Below are 12,401 nucleotides of genomic sequence, written 5' to 3'. Positions count from 1 at the left end.
TAGGACAAAACACTCAACTCACTACATTAGTCCAATCTATCGGTCCTCCAGAAAAGTATATTTAGGGTAACACAGAACAAACATTCAACTATCTCATTCCCGATTATTGAGTCAGTTCTCCCTTATCATTGTCCTCTAACAAATTCCATATGCTTTAGTACAAGGTTATCTTAAGCACCACACTTCCTGATCAATGTCAAGAATGGGACGTCCTCCAGTCTGTCATTCCAGACTTCACTTTAGCTTTGCCAGTCCCATGTTTTCCAAATATCTGTAGCACTCTTGGCACTTGCTTCTCCACCATGGGGGATCGACAGCATCTTCCAGGAGCTGCCAAATACTGAGCTCCTATTTGTTGGCTTTTCACTTGTGGTTTTACTTTCATGCATCACTGTAGGGTGCACTCCCTGAATCTTTCAGTCCTTCCTGCTAAGTCCATTTTACCACACCTTCATTAAAAGGGATTCATTACCATCTTCACAGGAACTGTACAAATCAGTCATTTCAACCCAACAAAGTACAGAAGCTCCAAATAATGTTTTTCTCTTATTTCAAATACTCTAACAGTTATGCCATCATCCTATTTCGATACCCCTTCAGGACGTTAGAAATATTTACACCGTCATTCACCCCAATTGAGTTTCCAGTTTAAAAGTCCTTTCCACCTTTTCAGCTTCAGATAGGCTGCCATTCTCTTAGGCAGGCAAGCTTTGCCATATACTTTATACTTGTTCCTCTTTCTCTCACTTTCATTTGGATCTAACCAAACTACTGAAATCATTTTTAATAACAAGCGTGACTAATAAGTGGAGCTCCTTGTGCAATTAAAAACAAATGGGTCAATTTAAAAAATGATAGTGTTGCATCTCTTATTTTAAAGCAGCAAAAGTATTTGGACAAGTGGCTCACAAGTGTCTCATGTTGATCAAATGTTTGTTGTCAGTTAATTAGGCTCTTATAAAAGTAAACATCCTATCATCCTGTTTCACTTTGACTTCAGCATAATGTAATGTCTATAGTTCGAAACCATAATGAAAACAAAACTACCTTTCTGCTCAAAGAAAGAAAAACTCAAAAAGGACTATACCATAACACTTTCCGCGTACTAAAAATAAATGATTTGAAATACATTGAAGAAGATTGAAACCACAGGTATAATTACCAATCAGCAAAGACTGGGTCGGCCAAGAAACACATCTGCAGTTGATTACAGAACAATTATCACAGCTGTCAAGGAAAATTCCAAAATAACTTGGCAAAATCCCTAACAGCCTCCAGAATTCAGAGGTTAAGGTATCAAAATCCATCATTCACAAAAGACAAAGACTACAAAATTAGGAGCTGTGGTTATACCACAAGATGTAAAACTCTCATCAGCACCAAGAATATAAAGACCAGGTGAGATACAAAGATGAGGCAAGCGAGTATAAATGTATAATGTACTGAAAGGTTATACATGTACTTTTGAGAAAGGATGGATTAGCTCTAAACCACTGACATTCTTGTCTTGATTGATGATGTCATTAATGATGGCAGCAATATAAAAACTTCTGAAGTTAACCAAAACCTTTTGTCTGCTTATGTGGGAGAGTATGATTCCATATGTATTAGATTATGTTTCAATATGCAGCATGACAATAAAGCAAACTATACAGAAAATGCAAAAAGTTAAACATTCATAATGTGATCTCAAATTAAATAGTTGGTTTAAACACAACATTTTTTTCTAATATCCCAAATATACTTTATGTACAGAATTACTCAAAATGTATAATAATAAGTACAATATATTTGTATTAATTTGATTAATAGAAATTGCTTGACTGTAAAGTAAAACATTACTTTGAATATTACAATATGACTATAATACAATAAATCACATGCAAACAATACAAATGTTAAGAATATTAGTTTTCAGTTTGTATGGTTTCCCCATGTCTGTGTCAGTTTTTCGCCACATGCTCCAGTTTCTTCCCAGTCCAAAGATACTGTATAACCGTAAATTGGCTTCTGGGAAAATTGGCCCTGGTGTTAGTGTGTCTGTGTTTGTGTCCCCTGCAATGGACTGGCGTCCTGTCCAGGGTGTATCTCACCTTGTACTATTACTTGTATACAGTACATATGTACAGTATACTGTATATACTGTATGTATGTTTCTAACATTGAAGTTCAAATTTGTTCAGTGCTATGGAGGAGACCATGTGCTGTATCAGAATTGCAGATTTGAATAACTTCCTAGATATGTGTGTTATGAGTTTGTAAAATCAGATGTCTAAATTCTTTTTTTTATTTTTATGATGGGAATACATTTCATGTAATGTTTTAAATACCTTTTACAGACCCCCCATGTCAGATGGAACTCTCCGGCATTCAGAGACAGCAAGCTGGAAAGAAACTCCTAGGTAAGGAGTACATTGGTGTCGGTATTGCAAATATATGTTATTTTGGTTAAGGAAAATAGCAAAAACAAAGCTAAATGAAATGATTGCAACAGCTTAAAACTATTCTTTACTTGTTCTCATTTATCTTAAATGTTTAATTTTTTAAATTATTTTTAATGGGAAATTATTTGTTTCTTTGTTTGGATCACAAATTGCAAGAGACGTTTGAAATAGAAATTGACATTACAAGTGAAGTCAGTCATTTATTATTTATTATTTGGATTAATTTTGTACACAATGACATTTGTCCTTTGTACTCTACCTATTAGGCTTTAAATTGCATATAATCTTGTATTATCTATGTTTACACCTGTGAGATTTTGTAAATGCATTCTGTTTTTATAAATGTAAAACCTGCATTACTCATATTACCTAAAAATATCATTTAATTGAAATATCATATGACGCAGCAGGAGAAGTGGATCGAAAATGATTTTTTATTAGATACATTATTAGATATCTATAATGAAGGTTTGCCTTTATACTGTCATACTTTTACTGTGGTGTGCCTTGTATTTGCTCTGCTTTGCTATGGTTTTGTTACACTAGAGCTTGGCGAGACAATGGTGTGCGAGAATTCTTGGTGCCCAACAATGTTTATTACTAGTATTCCAAAGTGTATTCATTGTCCAGTAAGACATACTGTAGTTAAATAAAATAATAAAAGAAACAAAATCAGCATAAACCAAGAAAAGAAATCTAGCAAAAGCTAAGCATGCAAAAAGCACCATGATTAATTCACTTAAGAGATGTTTTGTAAAATATTTAAAATATTTAAGATGCAGAAAAGTGAAACCAATGACTGAGTTCATAAAGTGAATCTATACTGTTTGCAGTTTTTAGGCAGCTGATACATCTCTAAAATGTAATCTGTTCACTCCAATTTTGCAAACTACTCAGGCTCCTCAATTTCTTTGCCATTTACCTGTCAACTGCTTTACATATCATGGATACCAATGAAACTGTATAACCAAAGAACATATTCAATAAGTATGCAACAGATTATCCTGAGCAGGAATTGAATACAGGATCTTTTGTTTGAGAGGTGCACACTTTACCACTGTACCAAAGCGTTGCTGAAAACACCTGAAAAAGGCTCCGCTGCCAAAACTTTTTGTCTCTTTTCTTTTCCTTTCAGCATGGAATAAACCTTTACCTGTTTTTTTACAGAAGATCATGCTGATTAATTAAATTACGTGTTAAATTTGTGATATCACTGTCATGCAGTCTGTTACAGTACCATACAGTACTCATGCTGTGCACTGCCAGCAGATGAAATGGCTTTCCAGACCATGTTTTGTTGTGATGAGATTGTATGAAGGAATGATCGGGTACTAGAGTTCTTTGTACTTTTCTAGCTCAACAAATAAACTTCAGATAGTCTGTTTTAAAATGAACCTTGAGCAAAACTTTTCACAGAAACCAAACAAGTACTGGCAAATGTTTTTTTCTGCGTGAAATCATATGCTTAAGTCACAGAGGTCTGACTGACAGCACAGAGAAACTAGTGACATTTGAAATGCCCAGTAGCCCTATATGCATCCTGTAATATCTGGTGGGATAGTGGGCCACTGGGGCACCATATTGTGATTGTATGATGCAAAAATAGTTGCACTGCATTCTTAAAGCTCACTTACGTGTTCTTATGGTCTATTTAACACAAACAGAAGCACACAAATAGACTTGAAGCATAGGAACAGGATGCAGAGCCTCATGTTCTTTTGTGCTACACATGCTGCAAGTGTAGATTGCAGCATTGATTACATGAGTGTGACACCAATGTGACACCAGACAGACGTCAGAAGCATAAAAAAGTATCAGAAAGGAGCTAGTGTATATTAGCCTTTAATATGAAAATGTATATTAATACATTTTGTATTACATTAATACATTGTTATACATTAATACATTATACATTAATACATACTGAGTCTATAGTCAGTTTTACTTTGGTCATATGTAAGAAACATTCACTCATCCTTTCAAGTATGTAAAATAATATACTAATACACATCTGTTTTAATCACCCGTGGAATTAAAAAATGTAATGATAAATTCAAATCCAAAGCTTAATTAAAGAGGGAAAACATTTTCACTCAAGTCTTTCCAATAAAATAGACAGTGACAGAATTAAGGTTCAAGGGGCTGCGTTAGAAAGAATATGTAAAATAGGAGCACTGTATGAAAGTGAGATAGTCATTACCAATTTTTCTGCAACTGCAGTGAAAAGGATTGTCACATAATTGAAGTTTTCTGTTTGCGTATGGAAACTCACTTTTATACTGTACTAAGCTAAATCACTGTTAAACCTGATGAGGTCTATAGAAATAGTCTACCGAGCTGTGAAATGCCACTTACACACTTTGACACTTTGAGAAATGAATTCCATAGATGTGCTACCCACACAGTTCATGGGGACAGCATCCAAGGAGAGCTTATTTTAAAAAGGATCAAACAGCATTAGACCCAATACCTGATGGAAAACGGGGTAATGGGAATAAAAATATCAGGAATTAAAAGTGAATTAATGACAGCTCTTTTGTACTCTTGACTGTCGGAACACTGCAAGATGGTTACTTTATAAAGGGAAATAGATTTGCATTGCCACCCACACCTCATATTTCAATCATTTAAAAAAAGGTTTGGTGTATAGCAGTTGATTGGATAACTAGAAAATGTGTTGTTTCATTGGACATTAATTTATTTTTCCAAATTACAATACAGAGAAGCTATACTGTTTCTTGAAAAAAAAACATATCCAGTACAATTCCAATATATCCAAGTATGTCATCTATCCAAATAAATACTTAAATGCATAAACTTGCTTCTACAGACTACTTTGCAATTGTGTGAAATTGCAAGGAATTATATTTAAATTTTCAGTAAAGCAATTAAAGCTGTTAAAATTAATATAGATGAATCAAAGTTATAATGCCTGAACTGTTATTTTTGTCCTTTATGATCTTTTGCTTATTTTATGTTTCATACAATCTTCCATTTTTTTCTGTTTATCTAAAACAAAAGGGTTATGTGGATATCTGAAAGTTTATGGTAGAATTTAAAACTGGACCGAAAGTTCACATACGTGATTATGTACAGTACATCTCAGTGGACTGTAATTATTTAGAGATACAGATATTAAAAAACCTTGAATAAAATGGTTTGAATTTTTTTTTTAAACTTCACAAATCTCAAACCACCAATAATTTCTCTATTTTATCTCTTACCTATTTGCAATATGGAATTGTTACAAAGTTATAATAGAAAATCAGGAGGAAGATTAAATCCTTTCCCTCACACTTTTGCTTGAATGCATATAAACATCTTGCACCCTGGACTTCTTGTAGCTCATCTCTCTCATACGAGCAATATGCATCTCGTTTCATCACAGACAGGTGTGTCTCACACAAAATAATAGAAATGCACAAAATAACTGATAACTAAATCACAGTCAAAAAGGATTCTTACATGTGTTTCATATTAATTTTAATACTAATTACCAATAAGCTCCTCTACAAAATGCATCTTAAAATCAACACTTTAATATGTGAGATCTAACAGATTTTGAATGAGGTCGAATAGTTGGTGCCCGAATTGAAGGTGCATCAGTCATTGAAATAGCAAAATTATTTTAAGTGTCAAAGGGATCAGTGTCAAAAATCATAATGACATACGACAAACAAGGGTAAACAGCATTAGGAAAGAGGTACAGCGGTCCCAAGTCAAAGCTCCCTGACAGATAAGGACAATACTTATTATGCCTTCCCAATCACCTGATCTAAACACTGCTCAAACTTTATGGGAAGATCTAGAATGTTCAGTGTGATGCAGGTTTCGACCTCTTTCATCTCTCAAAAACCTGAGGCATTCCTTCTTGAAGTTTGGTTCAGTATCACACTTGAATGTGTTCAAAACTTGTACAGTATAACAGTATTCCAAGAAGAATTTAAGCTGTTCTGAAGACAATGGACACCCCAACTCCTTTATAGTTTCATTGGTGTTTTCATTATTATGTCCACCCTCCGTATATATGTGGTTTTGTCTTTCCCCAATCATTATTTTCGCTATCCACCACAGAAGCCACCAATTGCTGACTCCCACTCCTCCGCACGGGTGCAAGCACATGGAGTCAGCCTGCACCAAACACACCCCTATGCTGTCTCTAGTTGGCCCTAGGGAGCTAAAGCGATGGGCTTCACACCCATTTACCCCCCACCTCCTTTTGGCTGGTGGGCCTTCGACTCTTCTCCCTCCCATGCCTCTAGCCACATACAGTATATACCAAATATTCCATCTTTTTGGGGGGATTCATCTTGAAATTAGTTCCTAACTAAATTCAGCAAGCATCAACTCTCTTCTTTATCAGACTACTTTTCCAGACCAGAAGCTCTTTTAGTCTCCAGTCAGTGCCTTACGCCGCGGCACACACAGAGTTCCAATCTCAATCTGGATAGTACAGCTACATTCTGACCACCTCTCCTACTGCCTCCCTCCAAGCTTGGCAAGTCACCATGTTAACCAGTATAAACATGATGACATTGTCGTAACTCACTTATATAGATGGAAGCTGGAAAGGCAACAAAAACCCTGCTCACCTGCACCTTCCACTTCTGCAAGGGTATCTCCATGTTGCTCCTTCTAGGTCAGTACAGTCTCCCCAGTCACAAAACTCCAGACTGAGTGAAAAACCAGTATCCATAATCTAATGCACCTAGCATGTCCATAGTGAGGCAATCATTGGGCCAGAATCTCCAGAGATATATTTTCTCCCACGGAGAGTTTTTGTTTTCCTCTCGGCCTAGCAGTTGGTTTCCCACACTCACCAACTTAGCCGGTCCTTCTGCTACTGCTAGCAGCTAATTCTGCCACCCTTTTGCTGTCTCGCGTTTTGGCGCCTGCAGCATACGTGCTTCTAGAACATCAAATCCGAATCCACTTGCTCATACAAGCACAAACAACTTGCGTTGTGCTTGTTCTGTCATTTATTATACACTATGCATGTAGTTTGACCAAAACTTTTACGTGGTTCCAGCAGAACCACAGCCGAATGCTGCGTCTGTATTTTTGGGGGATTCCTTTTTGGGGGTCTGAACAGCCTCACCCTTATGGTGAGGCTGACAATTCCCTCAGCCAGACAAACGACACCTACAGTAATATAGCTGCATATCTCATCTCTCTCTTGCATTTATTAGGATCTAACCCAACTACTGAATGATATTTATTTATTAGTTTAGCTTACTGCTAATGTACAGGTACTGTACATCAACTGTACTTCTCCATCCTATTGGAACTGCATAGCATGTAACATGCTTTTCATGAACTCCATATCACTTTATAGGAGTATTAGAACAAAATGTAGGCAATATGTGACTTTTACTGTGAAAACACTTAAATCACTGACATTGGGTAAGGTGCAGATGTCACCAATGCTTAGTGCTCAGTTAGTTATGCACTTAGAATATAGCGCTGCTAATATATTTTAATTCACAGAATGTAAATAATTACTGTATATATTAAATGTACTGTATGGAACTATTGCTGAATATTGATCAAATATTCTGCTAGTACATAAAGCTAGTCTGCATTGTAACATACAATAAAAAACTACACAAATATTTATTTATCCCTAGGGTTGTACATACCTTCCTGTGATGATGATGGATACTATACATCTACTCAGTGTCATGGAAGCATTGGTCAGTGCTGGTGTGTCGATAGATATGGAAATGAAATAGTGGGATCCAGAACACATGGACCTTTAGACTGTGGTATGTACATATTTTATAACCTTTTCAATACATTGGTATGATATACAGATCTTTGCCGTTAATATGACGTTCCTCTTTGTGAAATTACAAAATGATTGGTATTTTACATTAGTATTTTAATCAAAACCTGAAGGCTGTAGACCTCTAAGGGTAAGATATGTTACAATACAATTCAGTAAAAATTAAAGAGATAAAGATTAAATTTGTTGATTGCATAAGCATTCAAACCCTGGAACACAATATTCAGAGAAAGCACCTTCAGCAGCAAATGTAGGTGCAGGTATTTTTGGGTACATTTCTATGAAGTTTGAAATACTTCATAGAAATGAAAGTGAAAATGATTGGAATCTACTGAAGATGATTGGATTTGTTTTTTAATCCATCCATTCATTTTCTAACCACTTTATCCAATACAGCCTTCCAGGAAACATCAGGTGCATGGCAAGGTACACCCTGGATGAGATACCAGTCCATCATGGGGCACAGACATCCACACACTCACATCACACCAGGGCCAAATATTAAATGAATCTATTAAAACTATGATATTATGAATAGTCAATTAACCTTTGGCCTGTGGGAGGAAAATGGTACACCTGGGGGAGACCCACACAAAGACAGGGAGAACATACATACTCCATGCAGACTACACCCCAGGTCCAGAATTGAACCCAGGACCCCAGCTCAGCAAAGCAGCAAATCTAACCACTGCACCACTGTGCCACACTTGATTTTTAATATGATCTAAATTAAAATGTAGAAACCGAAACACAAAACTGCCAAATGAACTATACAAAATTAGTATTAATTTGATTAATTTGAATTCAATAATAAGCCTCCATTCCACAAATAACCTATATAAAAGTATTAATTTATATTCCTTTACATTGATTAACCTTTCATTTGTTACATGATTTGCTGAATTATATGATATTCACTAGAGTTACACTGATCAGCAGCTTCTCCTGTTTCTTCCCGTAATTTTAGACGGATTAAATTGACTGGTTTATAAGTTTTTAAAATGGAGTTCAGTTGGATGGTGCACAACTGACTGATGACTGTATTTCATGTTTAATAAACTTATTCTTGCTTTGACATACTTCTGTAGGGGTTGACATGGATGCTTCTGGTGACTTTGGCAGTGGACATTTCCATGAACTGTCTGATGATGAAGATGGGGAGGTAGACATACTAAACGATGAAGATGAAATTGTGGATGATGATGAAGATGAGGGAGATGATGAAGACGACGAAGAAGGATACATATCATAGTCCTAACCCTTTCCAAGCTTGTTTTTTTGTTCAAATTGCACGTTTCTAAGGCAAAAGTCCCTTTCAGATTACTTACCATACTAACATCACAAAGATTGCAATCAACATGTATACTTTGTATTATTTAACTTTTCCATTGACACTCTGATATTCCCTTTCCTCTTTCCAGATTTGATTCCTACAAGTAGTCATGCTTTAAGAGCACCTTACACATAAAATTAACGTAACCAAATCAAGAAGACATACTTGAGATGGCGCTCAAAAATAAAAGTGAAAACACTTTCACTTGAAGAGCTGCATAATTACACAGACTCTGCGTTTACAATACATGTAGAAGATATTTTTTCTGAAAACGTGATAGTGATTTTTTTTTCCATTTTTTGTCTGGGCCCATATTTTTTTCCCTGTGACAAATTCATGTTATTATTATCCTTCCTTATGTTACTATGTTCCAAGACCTGTATCTAGTTTTCTCTGCTTTATCTGTTTAAGTTCTTGTATTATAGCGGAACAAACCACTTATTACTATAATTAAAATAAGTCTATTAATGTTAAGACTATTCATGTGCTATATCCACAAAATGGGGGGGCAGTTAAGTGGATATTAGGAAGAAAAATCTGTGTATTGTTAATACAACTACAAAAATCAACACAGAAGGCGAACGATGTACTTTAGAGTGGAGGCAGTATGAAATCCTTCAGTAACTGATTATGATGACCAATATACTGCAGGCGATTCCACTATAAGTAAAAAATGTTGTTTTTTTCATCCACAAACTTTATGTGGAATTCTGTGTACTGTAGTGTTGTTTTCTATAGAAATTACATTTACAGTTTAGAAAGACATTTTTAAAGAGGTATCGAAATTAAATATTTTTGTCTTAAAATATATCCAATTATGAACTGTATTTTTCTTCCGATATATATTTACATAACAATACAACTTGTCGAATGAACTTACAAGTTGAAAAGAATGTTCTCCCTCATCAGACATTGCTCATGAGTTGCTGTGTAATACATAATACTCAATGAGGAAATGCAACCTTGATACTCTCTATAACTAATAGGAGAGCAGAGGTGATTCCTTCATTTTGAAGCTGCTTAGCATGGCAGGTATATGTTTTAAGTTACAAAGGCTTACATTGTGTTGATAAGTTTTAAGATGTACTGTACCATGTGTTGTGGCTATCACTAAATCTAAAAATTCTGTACAAAAATGTCTTTTCAGACATATCAGTTATATAGTTATAACTTGACACAGATTTTCTGTTTTACTTTCTATAGAACAGCACCCAATGTCTTGGTATGGTCCTGCATTTGTAGGCATATTCCAGATACATGGACCTTACAAAGAATACCTTTCAGGTTTAAGTTGTTTTTAAGAGCAATCGGAAGTTGCTGTGAATAATGAGATATGTATATTAATTAGCTGTTTCACAACATTAGAAAGCAGAACTGTTGAAAGAAATCTGTCTGTAGCTGCTTCTTATATCCAAAGCAAAATTGAGTCTCTTTACACTTCTGATTTTGTAGTGTTGTAAAATTGTCAGAGCTAAGTGATATTCAAATATCCCATGTATACAGATGTACAAGTAGTATGTGTGAGTGTGTGCTTGTGATCATTACTCATACATAGTTCAATAATGACAATGTCTTTTTCTCATTTTTATCAGTCCTAAATTTATCAATATAAACGTTTCAAAATAAGGCATTTATAGATTGTTTTTTAATCATGGTACTTAGAATTTTATTACTCACGAAATATCATTTTGACTCACTTTTAAATTTCTTTAACTAAATATCTTTTAAAGTTTAGCTGTCAGTTTTCCTAACATACTAAATCATTTTATGATTAAAATGTGTAACTTATCTAGGTTCCAGTAAACACAAATGCACACATGAAAACACGTAATCCCTTTGTTTAGTTGTATAAAAATATCTTTTTCAATTTATGTATTCTTAGTTCCATAAATAGAGGCTGTAAGGTGCCTTTTCAAGATATAGGAATAGAAAGAAGACAGCATGCTTTATGAGACTAGATGTTAGGCTGTAGAAAAGCACACAACCTGTTCAATTGCTACGACTGGAAATGTTTTTCTATTAATTTGGTTCTGAGTACATAATCTGCATTATACAGTTCTTATATTGCATAAAACAGCTATTTATATATAGGACATTATTGTAATTGTTTTTAATTTTACCAGCATGTAGTCGATTTCATAATCATGGTAACTCCAGTAATTGGGTGCTTATAGTTCTTGTGTGCCCGTTGAATGATTCAGCTTGTGTACAGTAAATTGTACAACTGGCTTTTACAACAATGGAGTCTTTCTTTTTTATTTTATTGTTTTTTGTTTGCATTTAAACAAGGAAAATCATTATCTCATTATTAGTATTTTTCGGTACAAATGTTGTTCAGAAATTGCATTTTTATAGTGTATGTATGATTTGCAGAAATAAAAAAACATTAGCCAATTGCTGAATGGTGCCATTGCATTATCTTTTACCATGTACCATATTCATATTTTGTCATCTACAATATATTATGTTATTGTAAATATTTACTCCAATGATTGATAAAAAAGTTTTATTTGTGAAATTGAGCAGTAAGAAAATATCTTCAGTTTCATGGCATGTTTTAAAAAACGTGGCAGGACAAAGATTTTTTTTTCCAAAAGCGAAACATTTAAGTATATGAAAATAGAGTTAACATGTTGTGTTATTTTCATGATTGTCTGGATTTATTATGAATGAATTCTTAAAATGTCTAGTTTCTCAGTATAGAATTAAAATTGCTTTAAATTATGGTTAGTCACTGCATATGGAACACATGTATCCATGATCCTTTGATAAAGCAAACTGTACTGAAGACTTTTTGAACAAAAGTAATGGCAACCTAATCCAGAAAAAACATTCTTTA

At 34.5% G+C, this 12,401-nt stretch overlaps 1 protein-coding gene across 1 annotated transcript in view; it reads left to right on the top strand.

Annotated features, from left to right (window-relative positions):
• The window catches only part of spock3 (SPARC (osteonectin), cwcv and kazal like domains proteoglycan 3), a 106,138-nt gene extending 94,182 nt beyond the window's left edge, over positions 1–11,956 (top strand). The window contains exons 9-11 of the mRNA XM_088917703.1: positions 2,340–2,402; positions 8,072–8,209; positions 9,318–11,956. Of these exons, the coding sequence (XP_088773829.1) occupies positions 2,340–2,402; positions 8,072–8,209; positions 9,318–9,481 (365 nt within the window). The 3' untranslated portion in view covers positions 9,482–11,956. The remainder of the gene's footprint in view (positions 1–2,339; positions 2,403–8,071; positions 8,210–9,317) is intronic.
• The last annotated feature ends 445 nt before the right edge of the window (positions 11,957–12,401 follow it).

This window comes from Atractosteus spatula, chromosome 1 (assembly GCF_055471065.1).
Source record: "Atractosteus spatula isolate fAtrSpa1 chromosome 1, fAtrSpa1.hap1, whole genome shotgun sequence".
Classification (NCBI taxonomy): Eukaryota; Metazoa; Chordata; class Actinopteri; order Semionotiformes; family Lepisosteidae; genus Atractosteus; species Atractosteus spatula.
Note: the sequence above shows the minus strand (reverse complement) of the source record. Positions and strands in the feature narration are given on the sequence as shown.